Source organism: Hipposideros armiger, unplaced genomic scaffold (genome assembly GCF_001890085.2).
Source record: "Hipposideros armiger isolate ML-2016 unplaced genomic scaffold, ASM189008v1 scaffold_969, whole genome shotgun sequence".
Lineage (NCBI taxonomy): Eukaryota > Metazoa > Chordata > Mammalia > Chiroptera > Hipposideridae > Hipposideros > Hipposideros armiger.
The window spans coordinates 421,726-439,657 of NW_017732319.1; the positions used below are offsets into that span (position 1 = coordinate 421,726).

The 17,932-nt window shown below is 42.0% G+C and overlaps 1 protein-coding gene across 1 annotated transcript in view; it reads left to right on the top strand.

Annotated features, from left to right (window-relative positions):
* The window catches only part of CPNE4 (copine 4), a 490,556-nt gene that overhangs the window by 337,362 nt on the left and 135,262 nt on the right, over positions 1-17,932 (top strand). The window contains exon 6 of the mRNA XM_019630989.1: positions 221-400. Within this exon, the coding sequence (XP_019486534.1) occupies positions 221-400 (180 nt within the window). The remainder of the gene's footprint in view (positions 1-220; positions 401-17,932) is intronic.

A 17,932-nucleotide genomic window follows, 5' to 3' on the forward strand; every position in this document is an offset into this window, starting at 1 on the left:
TATAAATCTTTAAATACAAAGCTTCAGATTGCTCTAATAAGATTTTCCTTCTTGAAACCTGGCTCATTCCTTGAAGACTTTCAAACTGCTTGCCCTGGTGATGGGATAAAGGGCATTTATGGTTGGAAGAAGGTGAAGCACCATAAAATTAATTTGCCTGAAGGTTAATAATAAAAAAGCCCTAATCCCTGGTGGGTTTTCTTTCTCTCTGTCCTTGCAGGTTGACAGAACAGAGGTGATTCGCACCTGCATAAACCCGGTGTATTCAAAACTGTTTACTGTGGACTTTTACTTTGAAGAGGTGCAGCGCCTGCGGTTTGAGGTCCACGACATCAGCAGCAATCACAACGGGCTGAAGGAGGCCGACTTCCTGGGCGGCATGGAGTGCACACTTGGCCAGGTGGGTCAACAGATGTCCCTTCCTCCCTCTTCCCATCTTTGGATCTTTGGACCTTTCTTCTCTCTCTTTTTTTATTCTCTCTCCTCTCCTTCAAACCTTGCTTTCTCTTATTGATTTTATTTTCTTTTACATGTAGCATTTTATGACTTCCCATGCACTGTCATATCCATTATATTTACCATTACATTTATGTAGGAATGATGCTGCAGTCATGTAAAGAGTTAACTTATTTTGCAAAATTAACCATTTTTTCCTCTGAATTCCTTCGTTTATTGAACAGCTATTTATTGCACACTTATTCTGCTCGGTTATGTGTGTTTGTGTGTGTGTGTGTGTGTGTGTGTGTGTGTGTGTGTGTGTTATAGCAAAACCTGATACATTATAAATTTCTATCTCCCAACTCAACTATAAGAAACCCCACACAGGGAGTATTGCTCATTCACATGTACACATATTCTAAGCCTCTAGTGCCAAAAATGGCCCCGGAGAGCGATTGGGTTAAACAGATATTTGATGAATGAATAAATGCTTTCACCTAATCTTCACGATAATGATATAAAATGAACATCATTATTATATTCATTTGTCAGTGAGAAAACCAGTTCTCAGAGAGGTTAGGCCTAAGGCACCACACTAAAAAGTGGCAGAGCTAGAACTTTAGCCAGGTCAGCCTCATCTCAAACACCATCATTTTGCTTCTATAATACCATTCCTTTTTCCTTCCGTTTCTGCTATACCCAGAACTTTAGTAGGTGCTCGGGGGAGAGCTAAAGAAAGAAATAGTCCCTGTGCCCAAGAAGTGGGCATTCCAAATGAAGAAGGCACGCTGTATGCATCTCAAATAAAGCAGTTCATTGTGGTCTTTAAGCCACAGTGAGACAGAATATCCTGGGATTTATATTTAGTGTTGTGGACCTTTGGGGAAGGGAGAGCTTTCTGCTGGGGAGAATCAAAGAAGGCATTGTGAAACCGAACTTTGAAAAAATATGGTCCAGGGATTGAAGAAGAAGAAGGGAGGCCTTTCAAATAAGAAAGCAAGGTAAATAAGGCATAGAGGTCAGAACAACCATGGCAGGAGTAAGGGGCAGCGGAGACCAGTGTCACTGAATCAAGGTCAAATGCTGACTTACTTTGAAACCAATGAAGCCTATACTTCAGAGCGCCTTTCTTGTGTGGACCCCTTCCAAGGTTCTGTGTCCCCTTTTTATTTGTAGTTTTGTACTTTTTTTCTCAAAGAAAGATTCCAAATTTTATGGGGCTCAAGCTCTGTAAAACCTGCATTGGTCCAGTGTAGAGGTAAGGGTTTGATTTAGGAACTAGTAAGAAAGAGTCTGCCTGTCAAAGAAATGGCACATATGCATGTTTGTGTGTTTGTTTGTTTGTTTGTTTGTTTTTACCCTGCCTCATGCCACTTGTCACTAAGAGAAATTTCTCCTATGTGAGCACTGAGTGACAAAATAGACAGCGTCCTAAGTTACCATTTACCAGCAAGTATAGTGATTACTTTCATAGGAGTGTTCCTTGTTCCTTTAATGAAAGCCGAAAGCCCAATGTGGAAGTAAAGCAGAGTGGAGGCAGACAGAGAACCTGGAATATTCTTCATAAGTATAATCTCTCTCATGACTTTTAGAAAAAGTTGATAGTAGATAATTCTAGGGTCTTGCCAGGTACAGTGCCCAATAAGTAGGCATTGAATGAATGAATGAGTCAATGAATGAATGGTGGATTTGAGGTAGAATTCTGTAATGTATAAATAAAATGAAAAGGTGGTTAAAATGGCATCTTTTATATATATATATATATATATATATATATATATATATATATATATATATATATATATATATATATATATATATATATATATATTGCCACTGCAAGATTCTCTCTTAGATTACAAACATCCCTTATGTATAAAAGTTCTATTCTGTCCTGAGAAATAAATTTAGACCCACGTGGAAGGCATGTGAATAAAAGATCTTTTCATCCAAAGCTTTGATCACTTTGTCTATGAGAATGACCCTGAAACTTACACCTTTGGTCTCTTACAAGCCTTGTCTTTCCACCAGCCAGCAAGTCCTTGACCCTCTACTTTGTGTTCCCAGGCATTGTGCTAGAGACCAGTGACATGGTGATAAGCCAAACCACTGTCCCTGCCCTCAAGCGGCTCACAGTCTAGTTGGCGATACAGAGGGGAACAAATAGTTACACAAACTATTAAATTATGACCATTATAATCATCAATAAGAAGAAGTATAGAATAGGAAAGCAAACATGAAGAGAGTGGTGTCAGGTGGAAAGGCGGTCATAGAAGGCTTCCAATGGGAAGTGACATTTACACAGAAGTTTAAGGGAGAGTGAGAGTGCCTCAGCTGAGAAGAAGGAGGGAACACATGCCAAGAAGATGGGAAAATTATGTACAAAGCCCCTGGATTCAAGAAGGAGTTTGGCATATGGTGCGGAGTATCTTCGTTTGGGTTTCCCAAGAAGCCAGCTCTGAGATAGGAAGTCAAAGCCGGTGAAGAAAACACCATAGTGGAGTAAAAAAGTGAGACAGGGAAAGGAAGGCAGCCTGTCAGGGTGTTGTCCAGCCAGCTACTACTGTGTGTAACTGGAGCTTAATTCTGCTAGGAAAGTTCTGGAAGCTAATGTAGAGCAAACACCACAGAGTTATCTCACCCTAGAGATTAAGAAATTGGGGTATTTATACACTTGGGGATATGTAATACTTTCATTAGTCATTAAGGGCTGTTTCCAGGATGGGAACATGAATCTCCCAGCATTTCTGGCTTATTGCATGGGCAGTAAAGTGGGCTCCAAAGACCAGAAGGAGCTTGGAAGCCAAGAAATACAGGTGCTGGTGGTCAGCAGTCAGGGATGTGCACTGAAGTCGTAGGGCCTGGGATATGAGCAGGGTACTGATCGCATGTGCTTCACAGACTCCGTTGGCTGCCTACCCAATAGCCAATCTCCTCCCTCTTTTAGCTGTCAGATCCTGATCATTTTCAGATCATTTTCCACCATGTGTCCATGTAGAAAATAGCCCTATCCCTAGTTCAAGAGTCAATCCTGAGTAATCTCTGTCAGTCATATGAATCCCATCTCCCTTTTGCAAGAGATTGGGGAGGGCTTGTGGCCAATTCTAACCAATAAGACATGAGAGTTTTTCTTGGAAAGGTTTCTGAGCCTGGAAAAAAGAGACGCTCATGAAGAAAGAGTTCCTCTCTGCCTGTGATTCCTGGAACCACTGCAGCCACATTGCCGCTCTGCTAAGGATGAGAGCAACCCTTAGGGAAGGTCAGACCCAAAAGATGTGCAGGCATGGGCCTGTCATACTGCAGCTGGAAGCCACCCTGGCTGTGGAGTAATTATGAGAATAAAATGTCCTACTGTTGAAGCCCTTTGGGATGGGATTTTCCATTCCTTTTGCCAAAAGCATCATGATTGATATAGAGCTAATGAGAAACTGAAAGATGACCAGGCTGTCTTAAAAGGGATGAAAAACTGGAAACTGGGGGAGTACACTGGCTTAATTTTCTTTATCTCTCCAAATAAGGAATATATAGAAGTGAGCACTGAGGATGAGATTATAAATAGTCCTTTATAAGTATATATTTTGATACTTTTGAAAAAGCTTCCATACTGGTTTCATGTGACCCTCTTGACAATTCTGGGAGGATAGGTGTCATCATCCACCTTTGATAGCTGAGGAAACTGAGGATCAGAAAGATCCAATGTCTTGACAGAGCAAGACCAGAAGTCAGGAGCTTCTGATCCTTAATCGAGAGCTCTTTCTTCTTCTGTGGTTTAGAGAAGGATAATTTGGAAGCCACTTGTTCTGAGACCTGGCATTATGGCTTAAGTGAAGCAAATGAGCAGCAAGTCAGATTTGTTCAGGGGAGCCCTAAGCCATGTTTCCCAAGCCACACTGCTCCACCCCAGTGACATGCCAACCTCTCTGGGTATCCTGTACATTCTTTGTCAACCACCCTCTCACATTATCAGCCCTTAGATTGGTGGGATTGACCTTTCCCACACTTTAAGAGTGAGCACTAGTTAGCTTAAATCAATTACAATATCCTATTTTTGTGGCCTCAGTGATTGGTTCAGGGAACAGCATGTAACTAATCAGAGATAATGCGATGCAAGTATATATTAGCTGAAGTCTTCTGGGAAAGAAAGGTCTGGAAATGGTACCCTTCAAGGGGAGAACATGGAGCTGCGGGGGGGAAAAGAGGAAGGGTGATGACATGCGGACGAAGAGGAACAAAAGCTGACACGTTGAAATGGAGAAACAGAGAAATGGAGAGTAATCAGATATTATTTGCAGGCTAGATAGAGTCTAGTTTAAAGCCAGCCTTCCATGCAAATTTCAACGAGATATCCTTTATTATTTAAATCACTGTGGACTCATTCTTTTTACCACTTGCAACATGGAGTTCTAACTGATCCTATAGAACCCCTCTCCCAGGCCATAGCCACCTTTTCAAACTCCAAGATCCCATAACCTCTCTATTTCATTTATTTAGCAACCCATTCTGCATTATCTTGAGAAATTCCCTTTCATCAGTTTATTAAAATCATCTCTAAAATCATCTCTCTTAATTAGCATTTATTTTTATACATATTTACCTGGTTTCCACAGCTGGATTACAAGTGTTTTAAGACCACATTCAGCATGTCTGTGTGTCTAATGCAACACCATGCTTTACTTATCACAAATGCTCAAGTCAAATTTATTGATTAGTTAACTTTGAAAATTTCAAATCAGTATGAACTTTTTATTAACATGATAAGTTTCATTCATTCATTTATTCATCCCTTCAACAAGCATTTAGCAAGTGCTCAGGATATGCTAGTGCCCAAGTACCATGCTAGGCACTAGAGACACAGATGAAAAAGACAGAGGGCCTGCCCCAGAGGAGCTTATGATTAGCTGGGAGATACAGATAGGTACATAAATAATCCAAATGCATATTACTAACTGCTCTAATAGAGGTGTTTCCCAGAGGCTATGGGGAAAAGATGTACTTTGCCTAGAGAGAATCAGGGAGGTCTCACAAGAAAGATGACTCTGGACCTGAATCTCTAAGGATGAGTTAGGAATTCACCAGCAGAGAACAGAAACAGGACTCTAATGGCAAAATGACTGGCACACACAAAGACACAGGCGCAGGAGAATAAGAGAGAACTCTTAAGTGATTCAACATGACTGGATGATCATGTGAGCATGGGCAAGGGACAGAGGAGGCTAGACAAGAGAGGAGGAGCTAGAACATGAAGCTTTTAAATATCTCCCTCTAAAGCTTGGAGAGCTTGGGCTTGATGCACTAGAGGCCCCGAAGGATTCAATTTCAACTAGGGGAAGGACAAGATTGAATGTGTGTGTGAGAAAGACCACTTTGGCATTCCCATGAATAATGGATGGTAGAGAATGAGTGTGGAGGCAGAGAAACCTGTTAGGAAGCTGTGCAGTGACAGGAAAGAGATGAGGATGGCCGTGGTGATGGAAGTTGAGAAGACCCAGCAATGAGTTTGTCCGAGAGCAGAATCAACGAGCCTTAGAGACTGGGTGAGAGAGGAGGAGTTTTGAGGCATGTGGCTTAGCTCACTGGAGGAGCGAGTTGGCTGTCTTTGAGGGACAGGAGGCTGAGGAGTGAGGTGGGGAATAGAGTGTGAGGCTGACATGTTCAGCTGAGAATGTGTGTGAAGAAACCAGAGGAGGTTGTCAGTTAGTGGCTGACCACGTGCCTCTGGAGATGACAGATGAGGAGCTGACTCCCTATAGATGGTAGTTGGTAGCATGGAAGTGGGTGAAATTCCTCAAAGAGACTGTTTTATATTTTATTTTTGGAGGGAAATTCATTGAACCTGCCACATAGGAACACGTCATAAAGGATTTTTTAAAAAATCATTGAGTATGTAAGGACCTCTCCACTTTCCAGATAAAAGTGTGACTTAATGTTGTCTTGAAATCAAAAACCTTTGTTGAGTGTTTTCTATGTGTAGAGTAACTTAGCAGACAAATGAATTGTAATAAGAGCTTTGTGAAGGGCAGGCAGTCGTACTCTGTTACCCTTCATAGTTGCACAGATTGGGACATTTAGGCATGAATGGGAGTTTTTCTCTTTTTTCTAAATTGTTCTCCTCTCTAATGTGATCAAGGAAAAAGAAAAACCATCAACATTTTCCTTCCTTATAACCCCAGTGGTGAAAGAAGATTTCTTTGCCTTGTACTGCTTGTTGGGCAGGGGATGGCTGGGTGCGGCAGCTATTGAACAACTATAGGAATGTCTCATGGTCTGCCTCTGAGACACTGCTCCATAAGGCTCACGTGCACAGGCTGTGGAGTCAGCGCTATGGCTCTCAAGTTCTGTGTCTAGAGGCAAATCCCTGCAGCTATTTAAGTCTTGGTTTCCTCATTTGCATGATAGAGATAATAGTAGTGCTGGCCTCAAGAAACAGGGTGAGGAAGAAGAAAATATGTATAAGGTGCTTAGCAGAGTCCCTGGCATGGAGAGTACTCAGGATATGGAAGCTTATTAAGGTAGTAAGAATCAAGGAAATGGTGGGAGGAATTGATACTTGTAGGGACCAACATTGTTTCAGGAGTGATGGTGGAAGTAAAAACGGTGAAAACATTATGACAGAACACCCATTGTCCTGGGCAATTAGTAAAACTGAACTTATAATTTCACCTTAGGCTTGTTGAGTACTTTCTTTAGTCACAGGATTCAGAGAGACAGACAGGGAGGGAGGGAGGGAGGGAGAGAGAGAGGGAGGGAGGGAGAGAGGGAGGGAGGGAGAGAGAAAATTTTACTCTTCTAAGACTATTTTTGAGTAAAAATGGTTTCAAATCAGATTTCTGGATAATTTGGGGCCAGTGTTCCAATTCCTATCTTGCCACAACTGAAACCAAAGAGGTAAAGTGACTTCCCGAAACCTGTGCAGGCGGTCACGCATTCAGAGCCTGTCTCCTCAAGGCTGTCCACAGGTACTGGCTCTGTCCATCTGAGTTTGTCACATTCTCACTCTGTCATGTGAAACAGCAGGACTCGTGGCCTTTAGGAAAGGAAAATAGCAGCCCTCAGCATGCTAGAAATTGGCATTGGCCGTGAAGTTGGTATAAGCACAGCAAGTGACTTAGCACTGAGCAATTATGCCAAATGAAGGTTCACGTCCTCCAAGAGCACTCAAGGCAGAACTGTGTGTTCTTGGCAGATGGATGAGGGGGGCAAATCACAGAGATGCAGGGTATTCAAAAAAGCTGAGTATTCCTTTTGGGTGAACTTGGAGACTGTCCTTGGATTTCTGTTGGCTGAAAAGAGACCAGGAGCTAAGCCCCTCACCTGCTGCACCCAACAGAGGGCATGCCAAGGAGAGACATGGTCCCCCACTATCTAGGACAGCAAGCTGACCTTCTTCAATATGATGCCTTCATTTTCTTTCACTGCTTATTAACTGCTTCCATCACCACAATAGTTTTCATCTCCTTCATGTACCAATACAGTGGACAATGAGTCAGGAATAATAAAAATAATAAATACAGCAGCTAACTTTCTTTAGGCCCTTTCATTTCCCAGCCATTGGGCCACGCACTCACTGGACCTCAATCCATTTCATCAGCACAACTTCCCTGGGAGGTAGGCACTTCCACAATCCCTATTTACATTTGAGGAAACTGAGACTTAGTAAAGCTATGTAACCTATTCAGTGATGTCACATAGCTAGTGAATGGTGGAGCTGGAACTTGAATGCAGATATGTTTGACTCCTAAGCCCTTCATGATCTTTTCCATTTACTCTGATAGTTTGTTACTCACTAGTGTAAGTTATATTGTAGCATCTGTTAATGCAAACCCAGGTTGGAGTTAACCTTACTAGGGTGGTTTGTTTGTTTGTTGTTTGTTTGTTTTTAGTTTGTTTGTGTGTTTATTTGTCTTACACAAAGCTGATAGAGGTAACATAGAAATCCTCTTGCAAAGAAATAGACTTGGTTATCTCTCCTCAAGGTTTACATACTGAATTTACTTTAAATATAACATGGCTTCGTAAGTAGTATCAATGTGTCAACCTCCCAAAACCAGACCCTTAAAATTCAGTACCCAGAAGGTGTCCCCTCCAGACCTTTTCCATCCTCAACCATGTGGACTAAACCCATCATACAAATTCAGTGGTTGCCCCTGGGTTTCCTCATTGCTTTTCTTGCAGGCATTTTCTCTTCCCCATGACTTGGAGGACAGTCACCATTGTGTGAAGTCCTCCTCTCCTCCTTGCCGTGTGACTCTTCTTTAGTTTATTTCTTCCCCCAAAGTTCAGAGGACACCTGTTAAAAGAACCCGAAACATTCTGCCTAATGTTCTCATAAGTGGGGCAAGGAAATCTGTGACCCCTGGAAGGAATCTTAGGCTGTCTGGGGGCTCTTACCCTCATTCATGCGAGAAGGATCGTGTACCATCTTCCCTCAGAGAAGCTGTTCTCTAATTTGAACTGCATCAGAATCACCTAGAGACTTAGAAATACAAATATTGGGTCTTTTGTTAAACCTTTGGAATCAAGCACTCTGGGGGTGGGGTTCAGTACTCTGTGTTTTAATAAGTGATGGGGATGCTGTTGGTTGGAGGCCACACTTTGAGAGCTGCTGCCCCAAAGTTTTGGGGTAGGAATGCTAATGAGTATTAGACACTGTATCATTAGTTTTCATTATGAAAACCCTAATATTTGGGGCAGTTGTCTGAAGAAATTAAGGAGAACAAAGAAAACTTTTGGAGAACAGAAAAAAATTGTTTCATAAAATTTGGAGTCTCATAAAGACCCATGTACATTGCTTTGAGTTTATGTTCTTGGTGAAGATTTTGATTTCCAGAGTTTGTTTCTTCCATCCACGGAATGTAGCTGAGTGGACTACTATCCAGGTTGTTGGTTCCTTTCCTGACCCAGGTCAGTGTTAGGACTATGTGAGCTACAATGGCCTCTGAAAGGATTGGCAGACCATAAGCTGTCAATCATCCATGGGAATTTGGTCTCAGGTTGGGCTGGACCAAATTGGAGGACACTGGGGATATGACAATGCAGAGGGTGTTATCCAAACTCAGTGTGATACCCACAGCGAGATTTCACAGGTTGGTGTTTTCTTGTATAACATCGAATAGCCTAATGGTATAAAACTGATGGCCCAGGGAAGTCAAATGTACACATTACAGCCGGCAACTCATCTTCCTTCTGCTTCTCCCATGAAAAGCTTTCCTTAACTTTGTAGAATTACTGCAAGCAGAAGCCACATGAGTGATGCATGATGTCATAAGTAAATACCATCGTCTCAGCTCCCATGAACTGGCTGAGAAATCTTGGGAAGCGGTGCTACTTTCCATGCTGACTGCCTATTCTGCTCATTGGCAGGTGGGATTCACATAGGGTGATTGGGAGTGAGGAAGCCTTTACTTCTCCAAGGGGAATATAATTAATTCTTGCCTTTTTCTTTCCTATATTTGCCAGCCAAGTAATCTTCTTAAATTCAGATTCTAGGACAATGCCTCTGTTTTCTCTGGAGTCCGCCTTTTGTACCTTTAAATCCCCTTCTTGATTGTGCTGGACTGGTGTCATGAGCCCCAGGTCCTGGATCTGCCCAGCAACTCCTTGTGTGATCTTGGGTAGTTTGCTTAATCTTTCTGTGATGTATTGACCTCATTGATATAGGGAAGGTTTTGTTTAGATTAATCTCTAAACTCTTTCCAGTTCAATAGTCAGTGATTCTCATTCATCTCTTTCCTTTCCCTTTATCTCTGAAAATAAGGGTCTTTTTGTGCATTCTTATCCCTTTTTAGGATGCATTCTATTCCCGCTGGCCCCCAACCTCTGTCCCCTTCTCATCTCATCTATGACTTAGCAGGAGGTATCTTCCTCATGTCATTCATCCATAGACTGTATCTCCTCCCTAAGTGCCCCCCAGGAAAGAAGTTCCTTTTGTCTGCTTAATTTCAAAGATAGTTTTTAAAAGATACATTTTGTGGCAATTAAAGTGGGCTGATGTTTACAGGCCCTCTTCCACATACATTGACAGTAATATGATACCTCTCCTAGCTCCATATGGTTACAGGCGAGGGAAAGGGCAAGACATCTGGCACTGGATGAGAATTTGCAAGGACTGATGCATCACTACTGAAAAGCAACTCTCAGCGTTTGTCCTGGTCCCAGCCCTTTAAGTCAGGCTGTTGCAAGGCACTCAGCCCCCAGCTAGGTCACCCCACCAATGTGCCCTGGACCTGTCTATCCATTCAGAGAGTCACATATGCCACTTGGGTTTGAAGGCAGCTACCCGGGACCTCTACCACAGTTCCTACATTGGCTTATTCCCAACCAGCTTTTATTCCAGTCCCTCTTCCACCCGACTCAGAACTACTAGCTGGAAAAGTCCAATCTGAACCCTGTCTCCAAGGTGTTTACACATGCTGTCCCCATCATCCTGCTCTTGCCTTTCCCCTGCAAATGCTGTCTTGCTATACCTCCCCAGTTATCAGCATCCGTGAGTGCCTTATATGAAAGTATTCTGTACTTATGCTAGCACTGAAGCATGAAATGCTATAGCACCCTGAACTGAATCATTAATATGCCAAATAACCAACTTGCTGAAACCAGATAACTGAAAAGCCAATTCACCAAATAATATGGTAGTCCCAAAATTAATTCTCTACCAAGTATTATCTTCTGTGATATTATTTTTGATAACAGAAGAGACCTGAGAGGGCTTGGAACACTAATAACAAAGGAGTTAAGAATCCTCCTGGGTCCATGAGGACGAAGCGTTTAAATCTTTGTGTTCCCAGGTTCTCCAGATATTGGAATCTGACAACTGATAGTGGCTCTTGCTCCCGAGACCCTCTCTCAGCTCCGTTAGGGGCTGTGGCACCCGCATCACAAGCTCTTTCTCTAGACACCCAAGCACCTCCTCTACATGACATCGATGAAAGCCAAGCAAGATCTTCCTTCTCTCTATCCTATCATTTTTAGGAAATGGCTCTATTGCTTTTCTGTATGTAAAGGCAGTACAAGCTCATTGCAAAAACAATTTAGAAATATAAAGAAAGAGTAAAATAATCCTTCATTCCACCACTGGTAAACAGCTACTAAGCATTCTGGTGCGTATTCTTCCAGATTTTTTCTTTGTATCCATATACAAATAGTTCTGTTTTACAACAGACATTTGGTCACTTATATTGGGTTGTTGGAAAAGTCATGACATATTTTTTCCATGCTTTTCATTGCAAAAATGCATCATGACTTTTCCGACAACCCAATACATGCTTTTTGTTGCTTGCTTTTTTCACATAAAAATATATGGTGGACATCTTTCCATGTTGATGCATATACTTCTACATCATCTATTTTAAGGGCTACGTGGTACTCCAGGATAGCAAAATTCATGTAAGGTCTCCCCCACTATGGACATTAAGGCTGTTTTCAATTTTCCATAATTATAACATTGAGCATCTTTTCATATGTCTATTGGCCGTGTGTATGTCCTCTTTGGAGAAATATCTATTTAGGTCCTCTGACCACTTTTTAATCATATTGTTTGGGGTTTTTACAGTGGCAAACTGTGTGAATTCTCCACATATTTTGGCTATTAATCCCTTATCTGCTGTATCATTGGCAAATATCTTCTCCCATTGTGTACGTTGTCTTTTTGTTTTGTTGCTGTGCAAAAATTTTTTAGTTCGGTGTAGTCCCATTTAGTTATTTATTTTTCTTTTGTTTCCCTTGCCTAAGGAGACATAGCAAATATATACATTATATATATATATGCATATATATATTTATATATATATATATTTATATATATATATACATATATTTATATATATATATATATAATATATTACTAAGAGCAGTTGAGCCTCATGTGTGATTCTTGTTCTACGCTCTATAGCAAGAGTAAAGCTTGGGGACCAGTTAAGTGGCCCTGGCAGTGGTCTGAGTGAGAGGTATCTCCCCTTGCTGGTAAGTTCCTTGAATGTGAATCACTTTGCATATCTAGTAGAGTTTAGCACAGAGCCTGGATCAAGCCCTGACCCTGTCATTTATGGGAGGCAGGAGAGTGTGGCCGTTAAGAGAGTGGGCTCTGGGGTTGGACTGACTGGATTCAGATACCAGCTCTGCTACTTCCTGGCTGTGGAACCTTGAGCAAGTTACCGAGCCTCTCTGTAGTGGGCTAACTCGTAGCCCCNACTATCCAGCTCACCTCCTTTTTTTTTTTTCTTTCTTTTTCTTTCTTGCCAATACAATTTGACCTTTCTACCCCTCGGAAAAAAGGGTAAAAGGATTTGAAAGTGAGGCCATTCACTTCTACAACTGTAATATAGGTTTTAGTGGGGGACATGGAGTTGTCAAGCAGGGAATGAATATGGGATTGTCTGGGGTTTTCAAATCATCAACGCTACCTATCCCTGCTTTTCATTTTTTTGAGAATTAAAAATGTACTCTAATTGCATTTAGTCCAAGGTTCGGTTTGTTGCCTAAAGACCAGAGAACCCAACACATTCAGCTCTTTTCTTTAATATAATAGTTTGGAGCTATGCTGTAGCCACTAGCTACATACGCTTATTTAAGCTTAAATAAAATGATTTAAAATGAAATAAAAGCAGATATTCATTGCTTAGTTATGCTAGCCACATATTAAGTGCTCAATAATTACATGTGGCAGCAGCTACATTGGACAGTGCAGATCATAGAACATGTCTGTGATTGCGGAATATTCTATGGGGCAATGCTAGAAGTACTTCTCAATCAAACCTTAAATTTTCATGTATTTTAAACTTTGATATCTTGTATTAGAGCCTTTGAGAAAGGTAGAGAAAGTAATCTAACCAGTTAGCTGTGTGGACCAAAAAAACCCCACAAAAGGTAGAAATAAGTATCAGGAGAATCTAAATTGCTAGGGAGGCAAACCTCCTGAGTTCTTTGAACATTCCTTTTTAACTTGAAAGTGACTGATTCATTTTTTTAAATAATGTAAGCTATTTTTTTAAAAGGAAAAATTCAAAAGAATTCCCATGAGTGAAAGTTGTGATCATTCTTACAATAACTTACCTGAGTTTGTGCATGAATATTTTAAATGACATTGTCATGTCAGTTTTTTCTTGACTGTTGTGTTTAATCATAACAAGTAGTTCAAAGAGCCTTTGAAGCCCCCACTGGTGCTCCAAAAAGCCGTGGATCCCAAGGCATGCTCCCAAAGCCGGCAAACCCTGAGAAGCCTTGGGATGGTGAACTCAGGTGTGAGATTTGCCATGGTTCTTTGCCATAGGATCAGAACCTCACCTTGCCGCCTCACTAAGGCATCTTAGAGATTTTCTTCCTATGNCCTTATAAAAGACCCACAGAGGACACACACACCGAAAAGGAGAAAGCCATGCAAAGAAGGTGGAGTGAAACAGCCGCCAGCCCAGGAATCATGGCAGGCACTGGAAACTAGGAGAGACAAGATAGAGAAATCTCCCCTAGAGCCTATGGAGAGAGTGTGACCCTGCAGACACCTTGCTTTGGAACTTTTGCCCTCCAGAACCATGAGAGAATAAATTTCTGTTGTTTTATGCTACCAACTTTGTGGTAATTTGTTATGCCAACCCTAGCCAACTAATAGAGTCTCTGTACTCACTTTTCACATCTGTAAATGGGCATATGATCATACTTATTTAATAGGGCTCTCAAGAGAATTAAATAAATCAATACTCGTAAGGCACTTTAGAGCAATACCTGGCAATTACATTCTCTTTAAGTAGTAGTTATTTGGTTGTCGGGCAAGTCATGACGTATTTTTTCTATGTGTTTCGTTGCAAAAATGGCGTCATGACTTTTCCGACAACCCAATATTATGTCTCTTTAATAGTTGTTTGACCTTAGTTGTCTTTGAGTCTCTGGTCCCTTCATCTATTAACTGGTAACAACAAAAATACTTAATCTAACAACCTCAAAGCTGGAGTTTGCTTCTTTGCCTAAAAAATGGCCAAAGAATTTCTCCATGCCCAGTCCTGTCCTATGGACTACTAATACTGGGTTGCCAGCCTCACTGAAGACAAGTCACAGCCTGCCAAACATGGTGGTTAAAAAGCTGTCTTGTGCCCTTGACCTGACAAAACACTGTACCCTGCGCTTTGGGCTGCTTGGAGATGTGGCTCTTTCCTCTGTCTCCTGAATGCCCTGTGGTGTGGCTGGGGTGGTAGAAACGGTGGCCTCTGACTAGTAAGCCAGACAGGTCATTTGTGATAATGATGGGGACTTACCCCCCTCATCAGAGGCAAAGGTGGATCATTAATAAACAGCAGTCCTTAAATCCCTCTCTGAAACTCTCCCACCAGTCCATCCCTTGCTAATGAAGTCAGAGAAAGGATAAAAGCCTGTAATTACACTTGAAGTAATTAGAACCCTGATTAATAGAAAGCTTAAGACAGGAAGCCAAACCAGTAGATTACCCATTGCCCCTGCCATCCTGAATCATTCTCCCTAGGGTGTTTTTTTGGTAACTTTCCACTGGGGAGTAAGGACTATGCTGAATTTACATAAAATGTACACATACACACACACACACACACACACACACACACACACACACACACTCACACTCATGTTGTATGTCCTTCCCCTGAATGGCTGAGAAAGCATCAGCATTGTACCTTTCTTAGTTCCTATAACTTTACCTATTAATAAAAAAATCTAAGCAGAACAGGTTAATTTAAAATTCCTTTACTGTAAATCTTTGAAACCTGATCATACTGTACTAAAATTATCTACATGCAATTCTCACTTTCTAGCTCAGTGCTTCTCAACTCTAATGTGCATGCAAATCACCCGGGGATTTCATTAAAATGCAGATTTTGATTCAGTAGGTTGGGGGGTGGAGTGTCTAAGATGCTTTGTTCCTAACAAGTTCCAGAGCCAGGCTTCTGGAGGGGGCCACATAGGGTGAGGAGGTGGGGACACACCATGAGAGGCAAAGGAAAAGCTCTTCCCAGCCCCACAGGTGACTTCCGGTTCCTCCTACCTCAGCAGCTATTCCAAACTCCTAAGGTGGATCTTGAAAAAAGATAGTTTCCCAACTGAGGGGAAAGGATGTGACTAATCCTAGGCAGAGGGCACAGCATAAGAAAAAGCATAGTCCTTGATGGTTTTATTTAATACTCTTTAAAATACTCTTAAGGCTTCCCTTTAATGGTAGTGCATACAAGAAGCCAACATTCTCAGGGGGGTTACTCTGTGCTCAGACAAGATGGTGGGTGTTTCTGGTTCAGCGTTGGGAGCAAGGTGACCGGGAGAATGGAGGGAGAGCACGAAGAGAAGGCTTTCCCAGCATAATTCTTGCCTTGGTCAGGTCTGATTTCCACCAGGTAAAGTGATATTGCCCAGAAAACTTGGGACAGAAAATGGGATAGTAGGGATTTCCATAAGATCACCCATCACTGAGGCCGTCGCTGCATCTTTTCCTGGGACTCTGAACCTGATCATGTGCGAAGTCAGCCTTAGTTTCCCACGTCTGCTGTGACAGATGATTATAAACTTGGTGGCTTAAAACAGCAGAAATTTATTTCCTCACAGTTCTCGGTAGCAAAAATCTGAAATCAAGGTGTCAGCAGAGCCATGCTCCTTCTGAACGCTCTGGGAGAGAATCCATTCCTTGTCTCTTCCAATCTCTGGTGGCTGCTGGCGTTCCTTAGCGTGTGGCTACATCACATCACATGTCCATGGTCCTCAAATCTCTCTCTGCTCCGCCTTCATATTTCAATTCTGAGTGTGTCTCATCACATCTCCCCCTGATTCCCTTTTATAAGGACACATGATTGCATTTAGGGTTCACCTGTATAATGCAGGGTGAACTCTGCACCTCAAGACCCTTAATTACATCTGCAAAGACTTTTTTGTTTTGTCATCGAAGGTCATATATACAGGTTTCAGGAATTAGAACCTGGGTATGTTTTGAAGGTCATTTTTTTCACCTACAACAGCCAACGTTGCTAAAGTACCTAAACTAGGAGTACAGCATGACCAAGAACCTAGTCTTAGGAATGAATTAAAGGTCTTCTTTCTATCTCTCCTACTCACCCTGTTCCTCAGACTCACATATGCTCTTTGTAGCTATTGTTCTCTCCACCAAAGCTCTCTGACTATTCGATTATCCCCTTCCATAAGTCTGTGTTTCAGGAGAATTTCTTCAGAAACACCTTCCCTGACCTCCTGGACAAGGCCAGTCCCCCTCTCATGGCGAGATGTTGCTTCTCCTTGCAGAGTTGGAATTTGTGTGACTATCTCTCAGAGGGCAGTACCCCTGCCCACCATGTGTCATCATTTTATTCTTACTATCCAGCATATAATAGATACTCAGTAAATATTTGTCCAATAAAGGAATGAGTCCTGGCTTCAACTCTTATAAGCTATGTGTATTATTAGTCTGTTAGAGCTTCCATATTGAAATACCACAGACTGATGATGACTTAAACAACAGATATTTATTTTCTCATAGTTCTGGAGGCTGGAATTCCAAGACCAAGGTGACAGCCATGTTGGTTTGTGGTGAGGCCTCTCTTGCTGGCTTGCAGACAGCTATCTTCAGTGTGTCCTCACATAGCCTTTTCTCTGTGTGTGTTTGCAGATCTCCAGTGTATCTTCATCTTCTTATAAGGACACCAGTCCTATTGGATTAGGGCCCCACCCTTATGATCTTATTGAATCTTAACTGTCTCCTTAAAGGCCCTATCACTAAATATAGACACCCTGCAGTTTATGGCTTCAACACAAGAATTTGAGGGAAACACAATTCAGTCCATAATGCGATGTGACCTTAGATAAACTCCTTGATGTCCTCTAAGCCTGGCTTCTCTTGTCCCAGTTGTTTGGGGGCAAGAGAGAGTTAGATCATCAAATGACAGTAAATGAGATCATGTGTGTGAAACACTGCACACATTATCTTATACAGAGTACAAATTTTGTTTGTTTTCCCCAGCAGCAGACAAGGATTAGAGAGTAAGTAGATGATTTGGGAGGTGAAAGTAGAGACGTGAGACAAGAGAGGGAAAGTGGCCCATAAAGTAAAGGGTGTGTTGTCTAACAGATCACCACTGGGAAGTCAGGTGCCTGTGTAGATAAACACTGCAGAGTCACCTCCACCCCTGGGGTAAAGGAGCTGGGGCATTTCTGGACCACATCCGTCAGTGGTGGAGGTCCTCTCCCCGTGTGTTTGTTAATCCTCCCTACTTCCAGCCTGCTGTGACTGTGTATGGCAGGCACGGATACCAGAGAAAGCCTCAGGCAAAGACAAGCCCTGCCAGCTCTGCAGTAGTACAGCCTAAGGGGATCGCTCTGCTACAGTGAGCCATCAGGAAACCTTAGCTGTTATCTGTAGTGGTGGTGGTAGTCATTATACTAGTAGCTTTCAGAACACTTAGAGATGCAGTAATGCCTTGGTTTGTGAGTAATGTGGTTTGCAAGTGTTCCACAAGACGAGCAAACGTTTCTAATACATTTTTACATGGTAAACAAGCAATGT